The following is a 27,453-nucleotide window of genomic DNA, read 5'->3' as shown; positions in this document are numbered from 1 at the left end:
CTTCCAGACCGGCAGGGGCAGGTGCCACAGCGCAGGGAAGGGTGGGACTTTTAAAAAGTGAGTAATAAATTCTTCTTTCCTGCCGGACGTTAAAAGGGTTTCCACGATTACAAAAAAAAAAAAAAAGGCTGCTTTCCTCCGAGAACAGCACCACCCCTGTCCACAGGCTGTGTGCAGCATTGCATCGCAGCTCCTTTTACTTCAGTGGAGTTAAGCTGCAATACCAGACACAACCCAATGAGCAGGCACAGCACTGTTTTTCTAATCCTGGTCAACCATTAACATTTTTATTTTGGTCGGAAAACCCCTTTAATTTTTTTTTTTTTTTTTTTTTAAGTCAATGGCGGAATTGCTTAATGGAGATTACATTTCCTGCTGCTGTTCTCCTTGGGGCCATTAATAGACTCTGCTGGGCACAAATGATGTGCATGAAAAGCCTTCACAGCAGCGCTCACCGTGTTGATATTGAGGGGCTCCTCTTCTCGGGGAAGGGGTGAAGGGATCCTCAGGTTGACCGGTTCTCCCGCTTCTGTTACTGGGCAGGTGGATGGCGGAGGCAGGTGATAGAGATTCTGAGAACTGCCATTCACTATGTCACCCTGAAGATAGAAGAATATAAAAACCAGAGGTCTCCCACCTGTGCCTCTCCAGCAAAACTACAACTCCCAGCATTCACCGTCAACCACACGGCTGTCAGGGCATGCTAGGGATTGCAGTTTTGCAGGTTGGAGACCACTGCAGTAAATAAATGAGAGCCCCCAACAGCCTGGACTATGTCAAGGGAAAAAATGAAATAAAGGTACTCTACCTCTCCTGATGGTGGCGGTGTCGGAGGGGGCTCGGGGGGTTTGGTTCCTGGAGAATTACGGAGCCAGGCTCGGCAGACGGGGTACAAGGCCGTCTCTTCTGAAAACTGCGCCAAGTCCACACTCCGATCAAAGAGGCGGATGACAAAAGTGTCTGAACAACAGAAGACGGTTTTATTATGACTAAATCAGCCAAGCTTTATTAACCCCTTAACCACTTAAGGACCACAGGTTTATACCTCCCTAAAGACCAGGCCCTTTTTTACAAATCGGCACTCCCCAACTTTAGCGGTTTATTGCTCGGTCATGCAACTTACCACCCAAATGAATTTTACCTCCTTTTCTTCTCACTAATAGAGCTTTCATTTGGTGGTATTTCATTGCTGCTGACATTTTTACTTTTTTTGTTATTAATCGAAATTTAACGATTTTTTTGCAAAAAAATGTCATTTTTCACTTTCAGTTGTAAAATTTTGCAAAAAAAACGACATCTATATATACATTTTGCTCTAAATTTATTGTTCTACATGTCTTTGATAAAAAAAAAATGTTTGGGTAAAAAAAAAAATGGTTTGGGTAAAAGTTATAGCGTTTACAAACTATGGTACAAAAATGTGAATTTCCGCTTTTTGAAGCAGCTCTGACTTTCTGAGCACCTGTCATGTTTCCTGAGGTTCTACAATGGCCAGACAGTACAAACACCCCACAAATGACCCCATTTCGGAAAGTACACACCCTAAGGTATTCGCTGATGGGCATAGTGAGTTCATAGAACTTTTTATTTTTTGTCACAAGTTAGTGGAAAATGATGATTTTTTTTTCTTACAAAGTCTCATATTCCACTAACTTGTGACAAAAAATAAAAACTTCTATGAACTCACTATGCCCATCAGCGAATACCTTGGGGTGTCTTCTTTCCAAAATGGGGTCACTTGTGGGGTAGTTATACTGCCCTGGCATTCTAGGGGCCCAAATGTGTGGTAAGTAGTTTGAAATCAAAATCTGTAAAAAATGACCGGTGAAATCCGAAAGGTGCTCTTTGGAATATGGGCCCCTTTGCCCACCTAGGCTGCAAAAAAGTGCCACACATGTGGTATCGCCGTACTCAGGAGAAGTTGGGGAATGTGTTTTGGGGTGTCATTTTACATATACCCATGCTGGGTGAGATAAATATCTTGGTCAAATGCCAACTTTGTATAAAAAAATGGGAAAAGTTGTCTTTTGCCAAGATATTTCTCTCACCCAGCATGGGTATATGTAAAATGACACCCCAAAACACATTGCCCAACTTCTCCTGAGTACGGAGATACCACATGTGTGACACTTTTTTGCAGCCTAGGTGCGCAAAGGGGCCCACATTCCAAAGAGCACCTTTCGGATTTCACCGGCCATTTTTTACAGATTTTGATTTCAAACCACTTCTCACGCATTCGGCCCCTAAAATGCCAGGGCAGTATAACTACCCCACAAGTGACCCCATTTTGGAAAGAAGACACCCCAAGGTATTTCGTGATGGGCATAGTGAGTTCATGGAAGTTTTTATTTTTTGTCACAAGTTAGTGGAATATGAGACTTTGTAAGGAAAAAAATAAATAAAAAATAAATCATCATTTTCCGCTAACTTGTGACAATAAATATAAAATTCCAGGAACTCGCCATGCCCCTCACGGAATACCTTGGGGTGTCTTCTTTCCAAAATGGGGTCACTTGTGGGGTAGTTATACTGCCCTGGCATTTTCCAGGGGCCCTAATGTGTGGTAAGTAGGTAAATGACCTGTGAAATCCGAAAGGTGCTCTTTGGAATGTGGGCCCCTTTGCCCACCTAGGCTGCAAAAAAGTGTCACACATGTGGTATCGCCGTATTCAGGAGAAGGTGGGGAATGTGTTTTGGGGTGTCTTTTTACATATACTAATGCTGGGTGAGAGAAATATCTCGGCAAAAGACAACTTTTCCCATTTCTTTATACAAAGTTGGCATTTGACCAAGATATTTATCTCACCCAGCATGGGTATATGTAAAATGACACCCCAAAACACATTGCCCAACTTCTCCTGAGTACGGAGTATGGGGTCACATGTGGGGTATTTATACTGCCCTGGCATTCTAGGGGCCCTAAAGCGTGAGAAGAAGTCTGGAATATAAATTTTTACGCATTTGGATTCCGTGAGGGGTATGGTGAGTTCATGTGATATTTAATTTTTTGACACAAGTTAGTGGAATATGAGACTTTGTAAGAAAAAAATAATAATTTCCGCTAACTTGGGCCAAAAAAATGTCTGAATGGAGCCTTACAGAGGGGTGATCAATGACAGGGGGGTGATCAATGACAGGGGGGTGATCAATGACAGGGGGGTCTATATGGGGTGATCACCCCCGTCATTGATCACCCCCCTATAAGGCTCCATTCAGATGTCCGTATGTGTTTTGCGGATCCGATCCATGTATCCGTGGATCCGTAAAAATCATACGGACATCTGAATGCAGCCTGACAGGGGGGGGTGATCAATGACAGGGGGGGGTGATCAATGACAGGGGGGTGATCAGGGAGTCTATATGGGGTGATCACCACAGTCATTGATCACCCCGCCTGGAAGGCTCCAGGGAGACGCCTGTATGTGTTTTGCGGATCAGATCCATCTATCAGTGGATCCGTAAAAATCATGCGGACGTCTGAATGGAGCTTTACAGGGGGGTGATCAATGACAGGGGGGTAATCAATGACAGGGGGGTGATCAGGGAGTCTACATGGGGTGATCACCACAGTCATTGATCACGGCCCTGTAAGGCTCCATTCAGACGTCCGTATGCGTTTTGCGGATCCGATCCATCTATCAGTGGATCCGTAAAAATCATGCGGACATCTGAATGGAGCTTTACAGGGGGGTAATCAATGACAGGGGGGTAATCAGGGAATCTATATGGGGTGATCACCACAGTCATTGATCACGCCCCTGTAAGGCTCCATTCAGACGTCCGTATGCGTTTTGCGGATCCGATCCATCAGTGGATCCGTAAAAATCATGCGGACATCTGAATGGAGCTTTACAGGGGGGTGATCAATGACAGGGGGGTAATCAATGACAGGGGGGTGATCAGGGAGTCTATATGGGGTGATCAGGGGCTAATAAGGGGTTAATAAGTGACGGGGGGGGGGGGGGGTGTAGTGTGGTGCTTGGTGCTACATATTGCTGAGCTACCTGTGTCCTCTGGTGGTCGATCCAAGCAAAAGGGACCACCAGAGGACCAGGTAGCAGGTATATTAGACGCTGTTATCAAAACAGCGTCTAATATACCTGTTAGGGGTTAAAAAAATCACATCTCCAGCCTGCCAGCGAACGATCGCAGCTGGCAGGCTGGAGATCCACTCGCTTACCTTCCGTTCCTGTGAGCGCGCGTTCACAGGAAATCTCGGCTCACGCGAGATGACGCCAATCGGCGTTAGTGTGACCTGGGAGCGCCGCAGAGATGACGCCTTTCGGCGTTAGTGTGACGGGAAGTGGTTAATGACCGGGCACGTTTTTTTTTTTTTTTCCTCCCCACATTTTTTATATGTAAAATTTTATATGTACATTTTTTTTTCTCCCAACATTTTTTTATATGTAAAATATGATTTATTTTTTTACTTTTTACACAATAACTTTTAGCCGCCTTCGCAAGCTAGAACCGGCAATCTTCGGATCGCTTTTCCCATAGACCACAATAGAATACTACTGCAATCTATGGGATTCTGACACTCTGCCTCCTGAGCTGTGCCTTGTGCACGGCTTTACAGGCAGTTATCCATGACAGCCATGGGAACCTTTCGAAGGCCCAGAACTGTCACAGTAAGGCATCTTTCACACGGGCGTTGCGTGTGAGGGCCGGATAGGATGCGGGTGCGTCGCGGGAAAATGTGCGATTTTTCCGCGCGAGTGCAGAGCGTTTTAATGCGTTTGGCACGCGCGTGAGAAAAATTGGCATGTTTGGTACCCAGACCTGAACCTCTTCACAGAAGTTCGGGTTTGGGATCGGTGTTGTGTAGATTTTATTATTTTCCCTTGTAACATGGTTATAAGGGAAAATAATAGAATTCTGAATGCAGAATGCAAAGTAAAATATCCATTGAGGGTTTAAAAATAAAAAACAAATTTAACTCACCTTAATCCACTTGGTCTTCTCTTCTCTTCTTTCTTCAGGACCTGGGTAAAGGACCTTTGATGACGACACTGCGCTCATCACATGGTCCATCACCATGGTGATGGACCATGTGATGAGCGCAGTGACGTCATCAAAGGTCCTTTACCCAGGTCCTGAAGAAAGAAGAGAAGACCAAGTGGATTAAGGGGAGTTAAATTTGTTTATTATTTTTTAACCCCTCCATCACTATTTTACTAAGCATTCTGTATTCAGAATGCTATTATTTTCTCTTATAACCATGTTATAAGAGAAAATAATAAAGATCGGGTCCCCATCCCAATCATCTCCTTAGCAACCGTGCGTGAAAATCGCACCGCATCCGCACTTGCTTGCGATTTTCAAGCAGCCCCATTCACTTCTATGGGGCCTACGTTACGTGAAAAACGCAGAATATAGAGCATGCTGCGATTTTCACGCTACACACAAGTGATGCGTGAAAATCACCGCTCGTGCACAGCCCCATAGAAATGAATGGGTCCGGATTCAGTGCGGGTGCAATGCGTTTAACTCAAGCATTGCGCCCGCACGGAAAACTCACCCGTGTGAAAGAGGCCTAACTGTTCGCAGCCCTTCCATTTCACTGTGGGGGATTCAATAGGAAAGCAGAGGAAGGCCTCTTCTTTTGCCCAACCCCACAGGTGCCGCAATCGCTACTGACTGTGGCATCAGAGGGGTTAAATGAAGGTGTTAGAAGTAAATGGGGATGCCATAGTTCTAATTCCACCTGCTCGCCGCTGCGCAGCAATACTGGTAAAATGCTGATTAATCCACAACAGATCGGCTAGTAACCTACATAATCCTGTTACTACAAAGAAAATGGTAACTTCTCCTCAAACCCCTCCACATATCAAGGAACCAGCAAATAAACGTATAACAGTCTCCCAGGACTCTCCGACATATAGTCCAGACCAACATTATATAAGACATGAACAACCCGTCACAAAAGGACACGTTCTCCACCCTACAAAGTAATATCTGAAACAATATTGGATAAATTATGCAAAACGTCCGGACAGATATTGGAAATCTCCCGCACCTCCCATATAGGAAACAAAAAACGGAAGAACTCACATAGCGACATACGATAACGCAAACAATTAAATGGCTAAGGGTACTATCACACTAGCGGCAGGACGGATCCGACAGGGTGAACAGCATGTCGGATCTGTCCTGCCGCTAGTGTGAAAGTAGCCCGAAATAAAAATAAAAAATAAAAATGTAGATCTCGAAGATAGATCTCGCTGAAATAATTTAACAATAAGAGGAATCCCCAAAGAAGTTGACTCCCCCCCCAACCTACAAAATTATATACAACTCCCCAAATCACTTCTTCCCACGCCCGACATCTCTACCTGTAACGGATGGTCACATCAGACGCCCGAACCCTAAATCTGCGCTGAGAGACGTACTCACCAGAACGCATTCCTACCACGTCACAGACCAACTTCTCCGAGAAGCCAGAAAAAGATAAGTCCTATCCGAACCCGACCGAAATATCCAAAATCTTCCCGGATCTGTCAGTCAGGAAAAACGGCGCACTCCGGGCTGAGGAAATCAGACACAAATGGGGCCCTCCCAGCCAAAAAGATCAAAAATAAAAACCACACCACACACATATACATATATATATATATATAATCCAAAACCAAGAAGAGGGAGAAGAATTATTACAAAAATGGAATTTAACAGATCTCCAAACAAATACCAACCCAAAACACCACTCAAAAGAAAACCGCACAAGAATAGAAGACCGTCGGACCAAGAGGAAACAACCTCCTCATATGGCGCTAACCCCCCCGATATAGATTATACTCCCCTATATAGCGCCGCAGCGCTTCACAGACATTACCATCACGCTGTCCCCAGTGGGGCTCACAATCTACGGCCTCTGTCAGTCTCTCCTTGGAGAGTGGGAGGAAACCCCCCGCAGACACGGGGAGAACATACAAACACGGATTCGAGCCTAGGACCCCAGCGCTGAGAGGCACCCCGAGCCACCGTCTTACTACTTCTATGCCTTAGGGCTCATGCACGCAAACTTATTTTCTTTCCGTGTCCGTTCTGTCGTTTTTTTTTCTGCAGACCGTATACGGAACCATTCATTTCAATGGGTCCGCAAAAAAAAAAAAAAAAAAACGGAAGTTACTCTGTGTGCATTCCGTATTTCTGTTCCGCAAAAAAATAGAACATGTCCTATTATTGTCCGCATTACGGACAAGGATAGGACTGTTCTATTAGGGGCCGGCTGTTCCGTTCCGCAAAATATGGAATGCACACGGACGTCATCCGTATTTTTCACGGATCCGATTTTTGTGGAAAGCAAAACACATACGCTCGTGTGCATGAGGCCTTATACAGACACATAGACTATAACGGTGTCATCTTTTATTTATACTTCTGTTTATGGTCCTGTTATTTATGGTCCTCATTTTTGTGTTTCAGGATAAGTAATCCCCCAAGTCGGACCTGCCGATACTCAGATAAAGTAAATGCCCACCGTCACACTCCCTAATTAAAGGGCATGTCCCACAAAAAATATTCTACAGTTTTAAAACCAGCGCCTGCCTCTGACTACTTTTGTAATTACATGTTGTTAGAAATTTAGCATAGACACTGAGTTATGTAATAAACTGTATCTGTATAGCGCCACCTGCTGTTTGTGTTTTTCTTATTTCTTTGTCTGGCTCACTGAGATGGCCGCACATGCTCAGTTTCATCCTCCTGAGCTGTGATAGGGAGAGCATGGACACGCCCCCTGAGCTGTGATAGGGAGATCATGGGCACGCCCCCTGAGCTGTGATAGGGAGATCATGGGCACGCCCCCTGAGCTGTGATAGGGAGATCATGGGCACGCCCCCTGAGCTGTGATAGGGAGATCATGGGCACGCCCCCTGAGCTGTGATAGGGAGATCATGGGCACGCCCCCTGAGCTGTGATAGGGAGATCATGGGCACGCCCCCTGAGCTGTGATAGGGAGATCATGGGCACGCCCCCTGAGCTGTGATAGGGAGATCATGGGCACGCCCCCTGAGCTGTGATAGGGAGATCATGGGCACGCCCCCTGAGCTGTGATAGGGAGATCATGGGCACGCCCCCTGAGCTGGAGCAGTAAGGACACTCCCTCGAGCTGCCAGTCTGATATAAATCTATCAGAGCAAGGAATGAAGAGATCTCTGGACCCATGTGAGGTACAGGGCTGGTTCTAGCTTTGTTAGAGAGAGGTTGTCATGTACTATAGGATTACATTAATCATGAGAACCCCTTTAAATATACATTATACTACGACAATATAATTACATTATACTACGACACTATATTTTATAAAGACAAAGCGGTGACAGACGCGCCGATTTCTCTAGTGTCTCATTCATCAGCTAACACTAAGGGCATATTCACACGACCGTATAATTTTATCCGCGTCCGATCCGCATTTTACTGAATAGATGCGGATCCATTCATACCTATGGGTGAAAAAACAAAAATGTGCGGATAACATTCAGTATGCAGTCCACACCCGCATTTCCGCATCTCTCGTCCGCAAAAATATGAAGCTTGTACTACTATTGTCCGCACAGATCGGTCCGTTCAAGTCAATGGCGGAAGACATACGGAAACCATTCCCTAGGTCATCCGTTTTTTTTGCGGATCCGTTTCCATGTAATTGAAGTCCCTGCCCCCTGAGCTTGGTTTAAAATATTCTGATATTACTATTGCAAAATGCAGACACACGGAACGGAAAAGGATGCGGAAACAAATTACGGACACACGGTTCCGTTATTTGCGGACCGCAAAACGTAAAAGGATTACACACGGTCGTGGGAATGTACCCTAAGATTGGCGTCTTGGACACCGGTTTTAATAAAGCCCTGCACTGGTGGCGGATCTGCCGGAGTTATGTACAGGCGCCACCCTCTACATAACTTTGGCGCATCCAAGGCCATTTCTAAATGTAAGACAGCTTCCTTGCCGTCATACATGTAGACCATTTTCTATGCCCGGTTGCGGCTGGAGACACTGCAAAGATGTAAAATGGACGGGGGGGGGGGGGCTCTTCCGAATCCATGGGTGTATTTCTTAGCCGCCCAACTTCTACATATGATGAGGGACTGGGAAAGGGAGGACGGAGACACCCAAAGTAGGTTACTGAAAGGATTCTCGGCAGTACCAAACTTAAACGAAGCCTTAGAGGCAGATAAGTTGAAAATGTCAGGTCTGGCGTTCCCTACGTTGCGTCTCTTGCATAAGACATGGTGGAAAGTGAGGGACCTACAGGGCATCACGCAGTATACCTCAATATGGGGCACTCCATGGTTGCCACATCTGGGCAATTTGTCTTATCTGGGCTCCCTACAGGGTACGGGGGGAGGATTCCAAATGTCCGCGATGTGGGGAGGTGACACATGGTGCGGTCATGCTCGGCCCTGGAGGGCTTTTGGCGCGCTGTGCTGCATCTCATTAACTCTCTATACGAAGTTACATTGGATGGGACCCCATTTGTTTGTGTATTGGGATATGTGGAGGATCTGCCAATCACTGAACCCAGAATATTATATATGGCTCGCAAGCCGATTGCCCGGCACTGGCTAGACGAGTGCAGTCCTAGTAGAACCGAATATATAGCCAAGATCAATTTGGAAAGAGGGGTTTATAGAAAGACTAAATTTGAGAAACGATGGACTCCTTGGATTGACGCCCCAGGGAACTCCAGAGATACCGTCTGGGACTGGTGTGAGGGGTACTGATGCCTGATGTGTGATTGGCGGTCTCTTGCAGGATTTAGGGAATGTCTCTTCACTATTTAATAAGGGGAAGTTGTGTCTGATGACAAAATGTAGGAAAGGAGCAGGCGGTGGGGTCGGGTGGTGAGGAATGTGGAGGATGGGAGAGCATCATCAAGATGTTATGAGGGGGGGGAGGGTATGGGGGGCGTTGTAAAATTTTTAATAGGTTAATAAAAATTACTTAATAAAAATAAAAAGACAATTTTCTATGCCTAAAACAGGCGTAGAAAATGGCGAGTGAGACGGGCCTGCCGGACCCTCCTCTTTTCCACCCACTTTTTTAGACCTGGCAGATTGTGGAGCAAATGACCTTTGCGCCGCAATCTGCACCCGAAATCTGCACCCGAAATATGACTAATTTAGTCGTATTTCTGTTTAATAAATGACCCCCTAAGTGGCTGCCACAAACCCGCATCATAATCACTGCAGTCTAAACCTGGGAGAGAGTCCCGGCGGTCTGAGGAGAGTCCTGGTTATTCATGAGCTCCGGCTGAGGATTGGCAGAAGGACTGACTCTTTCCCAGGCCTCTGCTACAAGGATTAGGATGCGGCAACCGCGCACTTTTAGCGCACGAAGGACGCACCGCTGAAAATGAGTCCGTCTGTCACTACTGGATGCCGCCCTCAAGCGAACGAACAAACAGTGTTTCAACCTATAGCAATGTGATAACGCAACGTCATGTGTGCGCGCCACTTACTGGTTTTGGGGAGCGCCGCTTCTGAGACTCCGTCCTCCTCCTTTCTTTTCTTCCGGCGATTGTGAGAGGGGCGCACAGACTGCCTGATAAAGAAAAAATAAAAAAAAAAGTTTATGAATTAAACCCATAAAACATCACACAGAGAGTGGGGCGTCACTAGGGAGCGCTGCCATCATCTCCGTATCAAGGGCATCTCAAAATACTACGTTCTATACAGACATTTATTCCACATCTCAAGGCGCACAACCGTATCCATTGTGTGGTCCGCAAATTGGGGATCTGCAAAATACGGATGTGGCTAGGGATGCAACGAGTACTCGACTAAATCGAGTAATTCGACCCAAAAAAATATTTTCAAATATTGATTGCGTTTCCTGGAAAAACATGCAAGCAGCCGCCTAAGCAGCACTGAACGACGCTCAACACCGCCGCCTCTAGTAGACCCTGTGTCCATGTGACTACCGGGTGCCCATCCCCCACAGTGGCAGAGCTGCTGGGTCTTAGCAGACCCAGATCAGCTCTGCCAGTGACTGATGTCACCACAGGGGCTGTCTCACCCTGGGAGCTCTGATAAATGCCCTACTTACAGTGGAAAACTACGCCATAGTGTACGTCCCAACAGATCTGTTACGACCTCAAGGTGGACATGGTATATATACACTGCTCAAAAAAATAAAGGGAACACAAAAATAACACATCCTAGATCTGAATTAATTAAATATTCTTCTGAAATACTTTGTTCTTTACATAGTTGAATCTGCTGACAACAAAATCACACAAAAATTTAAAAATGGAAATCAAATTTTTCAACCCATGGAGGTCTGGATTTGGAGTCACACTCAAAATTAAAGTGGAAAAACACACTACAGGCTGATCCAACTTTGATGTAATGTCCTTAAAACAAGTCAAAATGAGGCTCAGTAGTGTGTGTGGCGTCCACGTGCCTGTATGACCTCCCTACAACGCCTGTGCATGCTCCTGATGAGGTGGCGGACGGTCTCCTGAGGGATCTCCTCCCAGACCTGGACTAAAGCATCTGCCAACTCCTGGACAGTCTGTGGTGCAACGTGACGTTGGTGGATAGAGCGAGACATGATGTCCCAGATGTGCTCAATTGGATTCAGGTCTGGGGAACGGGCGGGCCAGTCCATAGCATCAATGCCTTCATCTTGCAGGAACTGCTGACACACTCCAGCCACATGAGGTCTAGCATTGTCTTGCATTAGGAGGAACCCAGGGCCAACTGCACCAGCATATGGTCTCACAAGGGGTCTGAGGATCTCATCTCGGTACCTAATGGCAGTCAGGCTACCTCTGGCGAGCACATGGAGGGCTGTGCGGCCCTCCAAAGAAATGCCACCCCACACCATTACTGACCCAATGCCAAACCGGTCATGCTGGAGGATGTTGCAGGCAGCAGAACGTTCTCCACGGCGTCTCCAGACTCTGTCACGTCTGTCACATGTGCTCAGTGTGAACCTGCTTTCATCTGTGAAGAGCACAGGGCGCCAGTGGCGAATTTGCCAATCTTGGTGTTCTCTGGCAAATGCCAAACGTCCTGCACGGTGTTGGGCTGTAAGCACAACCCCCACCTGTGGACGTCGGGCCCTCATATCACCCTCATGGAGTCTGTTTCTGACCGTTTGAGCAGACACATGCACATTTGTGGCCTGCTGGAGGTCATTTTGCAGGGCTCTGGCAGTGCTCCTCCTGTTCCTCCTTGCACACAGGCAGAGGTAGCGGTCCTGCTGCTGGGTTGTTGCCCTCCTACGGCCTCCTCCACGTCTCCTGATGTATTGGCCTGTCTCCTGGTAGCGCCTCCATGCTCTGGACACTACGCTGACAGACACAGCAAACCTTCTTGCCACAGCTCGCATTGATGTGCCATCCTGGATAAGCTGCACTACCTGAGCCACTTGTGTGGGTTGTAGACTCCGTCTCATGCTACCACTAGAGGGAAAGCACCGCCAGCATTCAAAAGTGACCAAAACATCAGCCAGGAAGCATAGGAACTGAGAAGTGGTCTGTGGTCACCACCTGCAGAACCACTCCTTTATTGGGGGTGTCTTGCTAATTGCCTATAATTTCCACCTGTTGTCTATTCCATTTGCACAACAGCATGTGAAATTGATGGTCACTCAGTGTTGCTTCCTAAGTGGACAGTTTGATTTCACAGAAGTGTGATTGACTTGGAGTTACATTGTGTTGTTTAAGTGTTCCCTTTATTTTTTTGAGCAGTGTATAATATATATATATATATATATAGATAGAAGAAAAAAAAAAAAATGGCCAACCCAAAAACTCAAACTCTGGCCAGAGCTGCTCAGCTGTTCAGTGACGACTAAGAAAAAAAATTAAAAAACTTTTATCCTAATAAAACAAAAATGTTGCGTGTCACAAAAAAGAAATGTCGCCAAATTTTTTTTTGGTGGGCCAATAATTAAGAGGGCTGTTATTTTTTATTTATTTATTTTTTGTTATAAAAAAAAAAACAAAGGACACTAGGGGGAGCTTTCTGGAGACTGCTTTATTATTGAGATCAATGTAAACTGTAAAATCCGTATACAGTGAGCTCCCTCTAGTGGTGTCTAGAGGGAGTACACTGTAAGGCTAGGTCTACACAACGACATTTGTTGCGCGACAATAAGTCGCGCGACAGATAGGGCGCAACGTTCGTTGCGCGACATTTTGTTGCACTAATGTCGCGCAACAATTTTATGATGGCAGTCTATGGTGTCGCACTGCAACATGCTACGACTGCGACGCAACAGTCGCAGAAAAATCCAACTCGATGGATTTTCTGCGACTGTTGCAGCATGTTGCATTGCGACACCATAGACTGCCATCATAAAAATTGTCGCGCGACATTAGTACAACAAAATGTCGCGCAACAAATGTTGTCGTTTAGACCTAGCCTAACTCTACGGCAATGTTGGGAAGCATGGTATTGCAGGCTCTGTATCAGAAAAACACAAGGGCTGACTCCAATAAAGATATATTTAGAAGATTAACCCCTTCAGCACTCTGCGTTTTCAGTTTCTTCAGACAGACCGGGGATTTTATGTTGAAGTAACAGCTTCCCCGATCTCCGCCCCAGGAAAGCAGTGCTCCCGGGGAAAGCCACTTCACATGCCGGGGTCACAATTGATAATGTCGATGCTGTATCTGTGTTTAAATGTCTGCGATCGGCATTATCCCCGATAGAGGACATTATCCCCGATGTCTGTTGTTTAAAACAGCAGAAACTCGTCAGTGGGCGCCATTTTTAAAGACACTGCCATCATGCAGGTACCGAAAGTGTTAAAGGGGTTGTCCCATTACCTGAAAACAGGTGCTGCGTCCCTCATTTGAAGAGAGCGTCAGACACCCATGCCTGTCCGTCACTGGGACTGACGGAGACAGCCGAGTACAGGCGTTCAGATATCTCTGGTAGCCTCACAGAGTTACAGTGGCAGTGAGAACACAGACCCCCTTCTCGTCATCAGCTAGGGTCCCATCGGATGGCCCCCCCACGATCAGATACCCAACCCCTATCCTGTGGATAACTTCTTGCAATCAGACATGTTAGAGATACACTTTAAGAACACATGAAGCCAGCAGGCGGGTGTTCATCTGAAAAGGACACAGAGGAGAAGCTACGTCTGTCCGCTGCTCTTAGCCAATCAGGTGAAGCTGACAGACAGACCTGTCCCCATCATGCCCACGCTCAGCTATCCTTTCCAGCTGAACACCAGCCAAACTCTTTATAGTCACTGTGAAAAAATAAATAAATAAACAAATTACCGCTTTCCGGCAGCAGATGGAGAAGAGTCTCTGGAAGGAAAAAAGAGGAACTTGATGAGGACACAAATAAATCAAGTAAAAATCTAGGACTATTCTGGGCTGAGGGTGAAGCGCCTCGTGCTGATGTCTGGCGGACGCTCTCCGTGTACGCCTTGTATTTTCACACCGTGTGGCTGGAGAAAGCAGAAGCGTCCCCTCGGTGTGAGTGATCCCTCTTAAAGGGGCTTTCCACTATTCTATCAAAGAGGCTCAAGTTCTGCAGCTTCCCACAGTAGACACGACAGGGAGAACATACCGGTGGCGGTGCGCCAGAAAACTGGAACACGGAAGCGGTCAATTTTTGTGCAAGATGATTTTTGGGCGATGAGGGGCGTGGCCTCTGAAAACATTTACTATAATTTACTGGGGTAAATCCATGCCAGCCCATAGCGGGGGCAGTTCTGCATTACCTGCAGACGGGACTACCAGAGGGTGCGCCAAATGTATTAAGAGACCTGCGCAAGCTTTACTCCACGGCATTGAGACTGGCAAAATGAAATGACAATTTTATTAAATTACCCCCCCCCCCTCCCCATCTGGAGGGGGATATTAGTTATAACTGTCTTAACCTCTTAAGGACATAGGGCGTACAGGTACGCCCTTGTGCCCTGGTACTTAAGGACACAGGGCGTACATGTACGCCCTGTGTATTTTCGATCACTGCCGTGCGGCTGGCAGTGATCGGAACCCGGTGCCTGCTCAAATCATTGAGCAGGCACCTAGGCTAAATGCGCGGGGGGGTCCCGTGACCCCCCCATGTCGGCGATCGCGGCAAACCGCAGGTCAATTCAGACCTGCGGTTTGCTGCGATTTCTGAAGTTTCTGGTCCCCGCAGTCCCTGACCGCAGGGATCAGAAACTTTATATGCCAAAAAAAAAGTTTTATTTACCCCCCCCTGCACCCCCGAATGATTTTTATGGTGGCGGGAGGTGCAGGGGGAGGGTTGCGGGCGGTGTGGGCGGTGCGGGAGGCGGGCGGTGCGGCAGGCGGGATCGCGATCCCCCGCCCGCCTCCCCTTGTATAATCGTTGGTGTCTAGTGGGGATACCAGGGTGCCAGCACATTGCTGGCACCCTGGTATAAACGGCTGACATCTGCGATGCGATGTCAGCCGTTTAACCCTTTCCATACAGCGGTCCGTACGGACCGCTGTATGGAAAAGGTTAACAGCGCAGGGAGCTCCCTCCCTCTCCCATCGGGGGGCTGCTGTGCCTTTGCAGCCCCCCGATGGGGAGGGAGAGAGCCCCCAGAGAGATCCCCTCCTTACCCTTCCCCGTCTGCGAAGTTCTGAGCAGTACTGAGCAGACGGGGAAGGTTCCCATGGCAACAGGACGCCTCTCAGGCGTCCTGCTGTCCATGGTGCTGAACAGATCTGTGCTGAATGGCATAGATCTGTTCAGTGTAAGTAAAATACAGTACAGAACAATATATATTGTACTGTACTGTATTATTCAGACATCAGACCCACTGGATCTTCAAGAACCAAGTGGGTCTGGGTCAAAAAAAAGTGAATAAAAGTGAAAAAAAAGTAAAAATCAAAAAACACATTTATCACTGATAAAAAATGAAAAAATAAAATTCCCTACACATGTTTGGTATCGCCGCGTCCGTAACGACCTGATCTATAAAACGGTCATGTTACTTTACCCGAACGGTGAACACCATAAAAATAAAAAATAAAAAACTATGATGAAATTGAAATTTTGCCCACCTTACTTCCCAAAAAAGGTAATAAAAGTGATCAAAAAAGTCGCATGTACGCCAAAATTGTAACAATCAAACCGTCATCTCATCCCGCAAAAATCATACCCTACCCAAGATAATCGCCCAAAAACTGAAAAAACTATGGCTCTTAGACTATGGAAACACTAAAACATGATTTTTTTTGTTTCAAAAATGAAATCATTGTGTAAAACTTACATAAATAAAAAAAAAGTATACATATTAGGTATCGCCGCGTCCGTATCGCCCGGCTCTATAAAAATATCACATGATCTAACCCCTCAGATGACCACCGTAAAAAAATAAAAATAAAAACGGTGTAAAAAAAGCCATTTTTTGTCATCTTACGTCACAAAAAGTGTAATAGCAAGCAATCAAAAAGTCATATGCACCCCAAAATAGATGCCAATCAAACCGTCATCTCATCCCGCAAAAAATGAGACCCTACTTAAGATAATCGCCCAAAAACTGAAAAAACTATGGCTCTTAGACTATGGAGACACTAAAACATTTTTTTGGTTTTAAAAATGAAATCATTGTGTAAAACTTACATAAATAAAAAAAATTGTATACATATTAGGTATCTCCGCGTCCGTGACAACCTGCTCTATAAAATTACCACATGATCTAACCTGTCAGATGAATGTTGTAAATAACAAAAAAAAAACGGTGCCAAAAAAGCTATTTCTTGTTACCTTGCCGCACAAAAAGTGTAATATAGAGCAACCAAAAATCATATGTACCCTAAACTAGTACCAACAAAACTGCCACCCTATCCCGTAGTTTCTAAAATGGGGTCACTTTTTTGGAGTTTCTACTCTAGGGGTGCATCAGGGGGGCTTCAAATGGGACATGGTGTCAAAAAAACCAGTCCAGCAAAATATGCCTTCCAAAAACCATATGGTGTTCCTTTCCTTCTGCGCCCTGCCGTGTGCCCGTACAGCTGTTTACGACCACATATGGGGCGTTTCTGTAAACTACAGAATTAGGGCCATAAATAATGAGTTTTGTTTGGCTGTTAACCCTTGCTTTGTAACTGGAAAAAAAATATTAAAATGGAAAATCTGCCAAAAAAGTGAAATTTTGAAATTGTATCTCTATTTTCCATTAAATCTTGTGCAACACCTAAAGGGTTAACAAAGTTTGTAAAATCAGTTTTGAATACCTTGAGGGGTGTAGTTTCTTAGATGGGGTCACTTTTATGGAGTTTATAATCTAGGGGTGCATCAGGGGGGCTTCAAATGGGACATGGTGCCAAAAAAACAGTCCAGCAAAATCAGCCCTCCAAAAACCAAACGGCGCACCTTTCACTCTACGCCCCGCTGTGTGCCCGTACAGTAGTTTACGGCCACATATGGGGTGTTTCTGTAAACAGCAGAGTCAGGGCAATAAAGATACAGTCTTGTTTGGCTGTTAACCCTTGCTTTGTTAGTGGAAAAAATGGGTTAAAATGGAAAATTAGGCAAAAAAATGAAATTCTCAAATTTCATCGCCATTTGCCAATAACTCTTGTGCAACACCTAAAGGGTTAACGACGTATGTAAAATCAGTTTTGAATACCTTGAGGGGTGTAGTTTCTTAGATGGGGTCACTTTTAGGGAGTTTCTCCTCTAGGGGTGCATCAGGGGGCTTCAAATGGGACATGGTGTAAATAAACCAGTCCATAAAAATCAGCCTTCCAAAAACCAAACGGCGCACCTTTCACTCTACGCTCCGCTGTGTGGCCGTACAGTAGTTTACGGCCACATATTGGGTGTTTCTGTAAATGGCAGAGTCAGGGCAATAAAGATACAGTCTTGTTTGGCTGTTAACCCTTGGTTTGTTAGTGGAAAAAATGGGTTAAAATGAAAAATTAGACAAAAAAATGAAATTCTCAAATTTCCTCCCTATTTGCCAATAACTCTTGTGCAACACCTAAAGGGTTAACAACGTATGCAAAATCAGTTTTGAATACCTTGAGGGGTGTAGTTTCTTAGATGGGGTCATTTTTGGGTGGTTTCTATAATGTAAGCCTCGCAAAGTGACTTGAGACCTGAACTGGTCCCTAGAAATTGAGTTTTTGTAAATTTCGGAAAAATTTCAAGATTTGCTTCTAAACTTCTAAGCCTTATAACATCCCCAAAAAATAAAATATCATTCCCAAAACAATTCAAACATGAAGTAGACATATGGGGAATGTAAAATCATCACAATTTTTGGGGGTATTACTATGTATTACAGAAGTAGAGAAACTGAAACTTTGAAATTTGCTAATTAAATTAGGTATTTTTTGGTGCAAAAAAAATTTTTTTTTTGACTCCATTTTACCAGTGTCATGAAGTACAATATGTGACGAAAAAACAATCTCAGAACGGCCTGGATAAGTCAAACCGTTTTAAAGTTATCAGCACTTAAAGGGACTCTGGTCAGATTTTCAAAAAATGGCCTGGTCCTAAGGTGTAAAAAGGCTGTGTCCTTAAGGGGTTAAAGGGGTTTTCCGGCTTTTTTTTTACACTCATGACCAGTGGCGGATTACAATAGAGAACGCTGGGGGGCCCAACGCCGCCCCGAAAACCCACATACTGCGGCGAGGCACCGGAGAGCATAGTTCGCTGCCCCGCCGCAGATCACCGCCATAGGCTTCAGGCCTAGTAGGCCTGAGGCCTATGCGGTAGTGAAATCCTGGCGCAGGCGTGCGTGATGACGTCATCGCGCAGCACAGTGAAGTGTGAGCGCCTGCAATCGCGCGCCTGGACATAGGTGACCATTTAGCTTTTATTTTATGTGTCAACTTTGGGGGGGACACACAGGAGGACATGTGAAGAGACAGTACATCGGGGGGAAATTATTATGGGAGGGATTACTATGTGGGGGAAAAATATGGTGGGATTACTGTGTGGGGGCAAACTACTGTATGGGGGCAGTGTGGGGGAAATTACTATATGGGGCAGTGTGAGGGAAATTACTATATGGGGCAGTGTGAGGGAAATTACTATATGGAGCAGTGTGGGGGAAATTACTATATGGGGCAGTGTGGGGGAAATTACTATATGGAGCAGTGTGGGGGAAATTACTATATGGAGCAGTGTGGGGGAAATTACTATATGGGGCAGTGTGGGGGAAATTACTATATGGGGCAGTGTGGGGGAAATTACTATATGGGGCAGTGTGAGGGAAATTACTATATGGGGGCAGTGTGGGGGAAATTACTATATGGAGGCAGTGTGGGGGAAATTACTATATGGGGCAGTGTGTGGGAAATTACTATATGGGGCAGTGTGGGGGAAATTACTATATGGAGCAGTGTGGGGGAAATTACTATATGGGGCAGTGTGAGGGAAATTACTATATGGAGCAGTGTGGGGGAAATTACTATATGGAGCAGTGTGGGGGAAATTACTATATGGGGCAGTGTGGGGGAAATTACTATATGGGGCAGTGTGGGGGAAATTACTATATGGGGCAGTGTGGGGGAAATTACTATATGGGGCAGTGTGGGGGAAATTACTATATGGGGCAGTGTGGGGGAAATTACTATATGGGGCAGTGTGGGGGAAATTACTATATGGGGCAGTGTGGGGGAAATTACTATATGGGGCAGTGTGGGGGAAATTACTATATGGGGCAGTGTGGGGGAAATTACTATATGGGGCAGTGTGAGGGAAATTACTATATGGAGCAGTGTGGGGGAAATTACTATATGGGGCAGTGTGGGGGAAATTACTATATGGAGCAGTGTGGGGGAAATTACTATATGGGGCAGTGTGGGGGAAATTACTATATGGGGCAGTGTGGGGGAAATTACTATATGGGGCAGTGTGGGGGAAATTACTATATGGGGCAGTGTGGGGGAAATTACTATATGGGGCAGTGTGGGGGAAATTACTATATGGGGCAGTGTGGGGGAAATTACTATATGGGGCAGTGTGGGGGAAATTACTATATGGGGCAGTGTGAGGGAAATTACTATATGGAGCAGTGTGGGGGAAATTACTATATGGAGCAGTGTGGGGGAAATTACTATATGGGACAGTGTGGGGGAAATTACTATATGGGGCAGTGTGGGGGAAATTACTATATGGGGCAGTGTGGGGGAAATTACTATATGGGGCAGTGTGGGGGAAATTACTATATGGGGCAGTGTGGGGGAAATTACTATATGGGGCAGTGTGGGGGAAATTACTATATGGGGCAGTGTGGGGGAAATTACTATATGGGGCAGTGTGGGGGAGATTACTATATGGGGGCAGTGTGGGGCAAACTACTGTATGGGGGCAGTGTGGGGGAAATTACTATATGGGGCAGTGTGATGGAAATTACTATATGGAGCAGTGTGGGGGAAATTACTATATGGGGCAGTGTGAGGGAAATTACTATATGGAGCAGTGTGGGGGAAATTACTATATGGAGCAGTAAGGGGGAAATTACTATATGGGGGCAGTGTGTGGGAAATTACTATATGGGGGCAGTGTGGGGGAAATTACTATATGGGGGCAGTGTGGGGGAAATTACTATATGGGGCAGTGTGGGGGAAATTACTATATGGGGCAGTGTGGGGGAAATTACTATATGGGGCAGTGTGGGGGAAATTACTATATGGGGCAGTGTGGGGGAAATTACTATATGGGGCAGTGTGGGGGAAATTACTATATGGGGCAGTGTGGGGGAAATTACTATATGGGGACAGTGTGGGGGAAATTACTATATGGGGCAGTGTGGGGGAAATTACTATATGGGGGCAGTGTGGGGGAAATTACTTCATGGGGCAGTGTGGGGGAAATTACTATATGGGGGCAGTGTGGGGGAAATTACTATATGGGGGCAGTGTGGGGGAAATTACTATTTGGAGCAGTGTGGGGGAAATTACTATATGGAGGCACTGTGGAGGAAATTACTATATGGGGCAGTGTGGGGGAAATTACTATATGGGGCAGTGTGGGGGAAATTACTATATGGGGCAGTGTGGGGGAAATTACTATATGGGGGCAGTGTGGGGGAAATTACTATATGGGGCAGTGTGGGGGAAATTACTATATGGGGCAGTGTGGGGGAAATTACTATATGGGGCAGTGTGGGGGAAATTACTATATGGGGCAGTGTGGGGGAAATTACTATATGGAGCAGTGTGGGGGAAATTACTATATGGGGCAGTGTGGGGGAAATTACTATATGGAGCAGTGTGGGGGAAATTACTATATGGGGCAGTGTGGGGGAAATTACTATATGGGGCAGTGTGGGGGAAATTACTATATGGGGCAGTGTGGGGGAAATTACTATATGGGGCAGTGTGGGGGCGAAATTATTATATGGTGCAGTGTGGGGGAAATTACTATATGGGGCAGTGTGGGGGAAATTACTATATGGGGCAGTGTGGGGGAAATTACTATATGGGGCAGTGTGGGGGAAATTACTATATGGGGCAGTGTGGGGGAAATTACTATATGGGGCAGTGTGGGGGAAATTACTATATGGGGCAGTGTGGGGGAAATTACTATATGGGGCAGTGTGGGGGAAATTACTATATGGGGCAGTGTGGGGGAAATTACTATATGGGGCAGTGTGGGGGAAATTACTATATGGGGCAGTGTGGGGGAAATTACTATATGGGGCAGTGTGGGGGAAATTACTATATGGGGCAGTGTGGGGGAAATTACTATATGGGGCAGTGTGGGGGAAATTACTATATGGGGCAGTGTGGGGGAAATTACTATATGGGGCAGTGTGGGGGAAATTACTATATGGGGCAGTGTGGGGGAAATTACTATATGGGGGCAGTGTGGGGGAAATTACTATATGGAGCAGTGTGGGGGAAATTACTATATGGGGCAGTGTGGGGGAAATTACTATATGGGGCAGTGTGGGGGAAATTACTATATGGGGCAGTGTGGGGGAAATTACTATATGGGGCAGTGTGGGGGAAATTACTATATGGGGCAGTGTGGGGGAAATTACTATATGGGGGCAGTGTGGGGGAAATTACTATATGGAGCAGTGTGGGGGAAACTACTATATGGGGCAGTGTGGGGGAAATTACTATATGGAGCAGTGTGAGGGAAATTACTATATGGGGCAGTGTGGGGGAAATTACTATATGGAGCAGTGTGGGGGAAATTACTATATATGGGCAGTGTGAGGGAAATTACTATATGGGGCAGTGTGGGGGAAATTACTATATGGGGCAGTGTGGGGGAAATTACTATATGGAGCAGTGTGGGGGAAATTACTATATGGGGGCAGTGTGGGGGAAATTACTATATGGGGCAGTGTGGGGGAAATTACTATATGGGGCAGTGTGGGGGAAATTACTATATGGGGCAGTGTGGGGGAAATTACTATATGGGGCAGTGTGGGGGAAATTACTATATGGAGCAGTGTGGGGGAAATTACTATATGGGGGCAGTGTGGGGGAAATTACTATATGGGGGCAGTGTGGGGGAAATTACTATATGGGGCAGTGTGGGGGAAATTACTATATGGGGCAGTGTGGGGGAAATTACTATATGGGGCAGTGTGGGGGCAAACTACTGTATGGGGCAGTGTGGGGGCAAACTACTGTATGGGGGCAGTGTGGGGGAAATTACTATATGGGGGCAGTGTGGGGGAAATTACTATATGGAGCAGTGTGGGGGAAATTACTATATGGGGCAGTGTGGGGGAAATTACTATATGGGGGCAGTGTGGGGGAAATTACTGTATGGGGCAGTGTGGGGGCAAACTACTGTATGGGGGCAGTGTGGGGGAAATTACTATATGGGGGCAGTGTGGGGGAAATTACTATATGGAGCAGTGTGGGGGAAATTACTATATGGGGCAGTGTGGGGGAAATTACTATATGGGGCAGTGTGGGGGAAATTACTATATGGGGCAGTGTGGGGGAAATTACTATATGGGGCAGTGTGGGGGAAATTACTATATGGGGCAGTGTGGGGGAAATTACTATATGGGGCAGTGTGGGGGAAATTACTATATGGGGCAGTGTGGGGGAAATTACTATATGGGGGCAGTGTGGGGGAAATTACTATATGGGGGCAGTGTGGGAGAAATTACTATATGGGGCAGTGTGGGGGAAATTACTATATGGGGGCAGTGTGGGGGAAATTACTATATGGGGGCAGTGTGGGGGAAATTACTATATGGGGCAGTGTGGGGGAAATTACTATATGGAGCAGTGTGGGGGAAATTACTATATGGGGCAGTGTGGGGGAAATTACTATATGGGGCAGTGTGGGGGAAATTACTATATGGGGGCAGTGTGGGAGAAATTACTATATGGGGGCAGTGTGGGAGAAATTACTATATGGGGCAGTGTGGGGGAAATTACTATATGGGGGCAGTGTGGGGGAAATTACTATATGGGGGCAGTGTGGGGGAAATTACTATATGGGGCAGTGTGGGGGAAATTACTATATGGGGCAGTGTGGGGGAAATTACTATATGGGGGCAGTGTGGGGGAAATTACTATATGGGGCAGTGTGGGGGAAATTACTATATGGGGGCAGTGTGGGGGAAATTACTATATGGGGCAGTGTGGGGGAAATTACTATATGGAGCAGTGTGGGGGAAATTACTATATGGAGCAGTGTGGGGGAAATTACTATATGGGGGCAATGTGGGGGGAAATTACTATATGGGGGTAGTGTGGGGGAAATTACTATATGGAGCAGTGTGGGGGAAATTACTATATGGGGCAGTGTGGGGGAAATTACTATATGGGGCAGTGTGGGGGAAATTACTATATGGGGCAGTGTGGGGGAAATTACTATATGGGGCAGTGTGGGGGAAATTACTATATGGGGCAGTGTGGGGGAAATTACTATATGGGGCAGTGTGGGGGAAATTACTATATGGGGCAGTGTGGGGGAAATTACTATATGGGGGCAGTGTGGGAGAAATTACTATATGGGGGCAGTGTGGGAGAAATTACTATATGGGGCAGTGTGGGGGAAATTACTATATGGGGGCAGTGTGGGGGAAATTACTATATGGGGGCAGTGTGGGGGAAATTACTATATGGGGCAGTGTGGGGGAAATTACTATATGGGGCAGTGTGGGGGAAATTACTATATGGGGGCAGTGTGGGGGAAATTACTATATGGGGCAGTGTGGGGGAAATTACTATATGGGGCAGTGTGGGGGAAATTACTATATGGAGCAGTGTGGGGGAAATTACTATATGGGGGCAGTGTGGGGGAAATTACTATATGGGGGCAGTGTGGGGAAATTACTATATGGGGCAGTGTGGGGGAAATTACTATATGGGGCAGTGTGGGGGAAATTACTATATGGGGGCAGTGTGGGGGAAATTACTATATGGGGGCAATGTGGGGGGAAATTACTATATGGGGGTAGTGTGGGGGAAATTACTATATGGAGCAGTGTGGGGGAAATTACTATATGGAGCAGTGTGGAGGAAATTACTATATGGGGCAGTGTGGGGGAAATTACTATATGGGGCAGTGTGGGGGAAATTACTATATGGGGCCGTGTGGGGGGCGTTGTTATTGGGGAGGCACCGTAGGGGCCATTCTATTATATCTGGGACACTATACAGAGATTATTACCTGGAGCACAATAGAGGGTGTTATTATTACTGGGGTCTCTAGGGGACATTATAGATGCTGTAGACACTATAGGGACATTTGGGTTCATTTATCAAACTGGTGTAAAGTAGCTCTTTTAGAAATCCATTTCTACTTTACACCAGTTTGATAAATGACCCGTATTATGTCTATTAGGGTCACTATTTTTTCAGCAGTACAGTACCTGGGGCATTGGGGGGCACAGTATTGGGGGTGGCAGCAGGATGACACTGTGGGGACACCAGGATGGAGAGGTGGATGGAAAAACGGAGAAATCTAACGTGTCTGTGTTACAAACTCTGTAGAGACGAGATGCGGCTGAAAGAATTTGTCATGGCGGTCTGGGTCAGACGCAGGAGAAGAGGAAAGAGAAGGTCTACATGACAGGAGATGTCCCTGGATGTAAGAGGTATGTGGTGCTGTATTCTTCTCCATGTCTTTTTTATCATAATTATATGTATTTTAAATTTGTCGACCACGTTTTTCAGTTTAGGAGCCAATTTGGGGTATTTTTCTGGAGAAGTCATATGGCCTAGGAAGCACCGCGGCCTCTTCATAAAAAAAAAAACTAAAATGGAGGGAGGGGCCCCAGTTGGTTCGCCAGCCCCGGGCCTATCATGCACTTAATCCGTCCCTGCTCATGACCTATCCTCGGGGAGGTCATTAGTATCTGATCGGCAGGGGTCCGATATCTGAGGTCACCAGTAGCTAATCTAAGACCCCCGGCAATCAGCTGTTTGCGGAGGCCGCTGCACCAGCTCCATCAAGTACAGCGCCGGTCACTGTATAGTGGCGGTGCCTGGTAATGCACCTCAGCCCAGTCTAGGACTGAGCTGCGCATAGGTCATGTGACTGATGAATGTGACGTCACTGGACTAGGAGAAGCTGCAAGCGCCGGTCCCTTCTCAAACAGCTGATCGGCGGGGGTCCCAGCTGTTGAACCCCCACCGATCAGTGATGACCCATCCACAGGAAAGGTCATCAGCATAAAAAAGTCGGAAAACCCCTTTAAAGGGATTGTCTGGGTGGAGGGGATTCTTTAGAAACGGCTCAGTGGTATGAAAACAAAACAAAAAACACGCCATCCTCATCCTCGCGGATCCCCCGCCGCCCCCATTATGACGCTTACCAGGTCCCCGTTTGACCCACAGGAAATGCCTGGAGATACCTGCTCAGCCAATCAGCAGCCACATGGGGGACCCACCTCTGCCACTGATTGGCTGAGCAGGCGTCTCCAGTAGAGATGAGCAAGAGGGGCCGTCCCCGCTGCTCAAGATACTCCTCCCCCCACCTTGATTGACAGGGCAAGACGTTGCCCCTGCGTCACTGCTCCGAGCATCAGAGATACCGACTGCCCATGCGCCGCTGACATTGGCGCACACCTGGAAGTGGAGGAGGTGACTTTTGGAAAGAGAAGAGCCGCCTCTAATTCTGGGCGCACCCAAGCTTCAGTGGCGCATGCGCAGTCGTTATCTGCACTTGTTCTGTTATACTCGCAGACGAGATGTCTGGTCCTGTCCATCAAGGGGGCGTCTCTTGAGCAGCGAGGGCGGCCGATTTTGGAACAAATTCGATTTTTTTGAATAGATTCGCCCACCTCTAATCTTGAGGCGCTGAGCAGGGACCAGGCGGTAGGCGGCAGCAGCGGGGACCTGGTAAGGGTCGCAGCAGACAGAAGTACTCCCCCAACCGCAGCACATGGGGCGGGGCATGTGGGCGGCCGCTCCGATCATTTCAATCTCCGGAATTCCTATACAAATGAATGGCGTGTGACCGGCCGTTCCGTTCATTTCAGGGGGCTGTAGGGGGTGCGGGGCCCCCCCGTTATCGTGATCGGTGGGGGTCTCAGTGGTAGGACTCCCACCCATCTAAGGCTCCATTCACGCATCCGCGATTTCGTTCCGCAAAACGGCATTGCGGACCCATTCATTTTTATGGGGCAGCACGATGTGCTGCCCGGACACAGAATTGCGGATCCGCACTTCCGTTCCGCAAAAAAATAGAACATGTCCTATTCTTGTCCGCAATTGCGGACAAGAACAGGCATATTCTATTAGTGCGGAACGCACATTGCCGCTGTCCGTGTTTTGCGGATTCGCAAAACACGTTGCGGACGTGTGAATAGAGCCTAATAGGTATCCCCTATCCTGTGCATAGGGGATGACTTCTAACAACAATATTATATACGACCGCCATAAAAAATAAAAAAAAACTGGCGCACTCCTCTTAGTCCCGCCCCCATTTCTTCTATCAATTAACGAGCCACAATTACGATGCGTTTTTCCTAGTAAATCTCTCCCTCTGCGTTTCGGTTCCTCACCAAGATCTCTGCTTGCTGCAGGAGAATGAGAAGACTCCTGATTCACTGGCTGATAACCTGCTCTAACCGCTTCTCACAGCTGAAGGTTTGCTACAATGATAACCAGTCTACACTGAGCTACATGTCACTGACTCCAGGATATCTGCACTGATACATTGTAGCAAACCATCAGGGCAAGAAAGGGCTCTGCGTTCAGCTCCTAGAGGATTTCCTACAGTCCTGATATGTAGCACAGCTGAGGGTTTGCTGCAGCGTGTCCAGCGCTTCTTCCTTACTTGCTATGGGCGTCTGTTGCTGCTTTTCCGCTTTCATCTTCCATCTGCTCCCTGGAAATAAAAAATAAAATAAAAATAAAAAAACGTCACATGAGGCACTGGATGAGGAGCGGAAGCATAGTTCATACAAAAACATGCACGTGTTCTTCTGGAAACAGCGCCCCCACCTGTCCACAGGCTGAGTCCGGTACTGCGGCTCAGCTCGAATGAAGGAAATGGAGATGAAATGCAACCGGTGGACATTGGTGGCGCTGGTTTTGTGGTCCTCGCACTCCCAGAAGGCAAACTGGATTGG

General features: G+C 46.7%; 1 protein-coding gene across 2 annotated transcripts in view; it reads right to left on the bottom strand.

The window, feature by feature from the left end:
- LIN37 (lin-37 DREAM MuvB core complex component) overlaps positions 1–27,453 on the bottom strand; it is a 35,064-nt gene that overhangs the window by 3,574 nt on the left and 4,037 nt on the right. For both annotated transcript variants that reach the window (XM_040422250.1, XM_040422256.1), the window contains exons 4-8: positions 27,159–27,209; positions 14,246–14,275; positions 10,463–10,545; positions 809–960; positions 456–599 (exon numbers count right to left, since the gene is read on the bottom strand). In XM_040422250.1, coding sequence (XP_040278184.1) covers positions 456–599; positions 809–960; positions 10,463–10,545; positions 14,246–14,275; positions 27,159–27,209 — 460 coding nt within the window. The remainder of the gene's footprint in view (positions 1–455; positions 600–808; positions 961–10,462; positions 10,546–14,245; positions 14,276–27,158; positions 27,210–27,453) is intronic.

Source organism: Bufo bufo, chromosome 1 (assembly GCF_905171765.1).
Source record: "Bufo bufo chromosome 1, aBufBuf1.1, whole genome shotgun sequence".
Lineage (NCBI taxonomy): Eukaryota > Metazoa > Chordata > Amphibia > Anura > Bufonidae > Bufo > Bufo bufo.
Note: the sequence above shows the minus strand (reverse complement) of the source record. Positions and strands in the feature narration are given on the sequence as shown.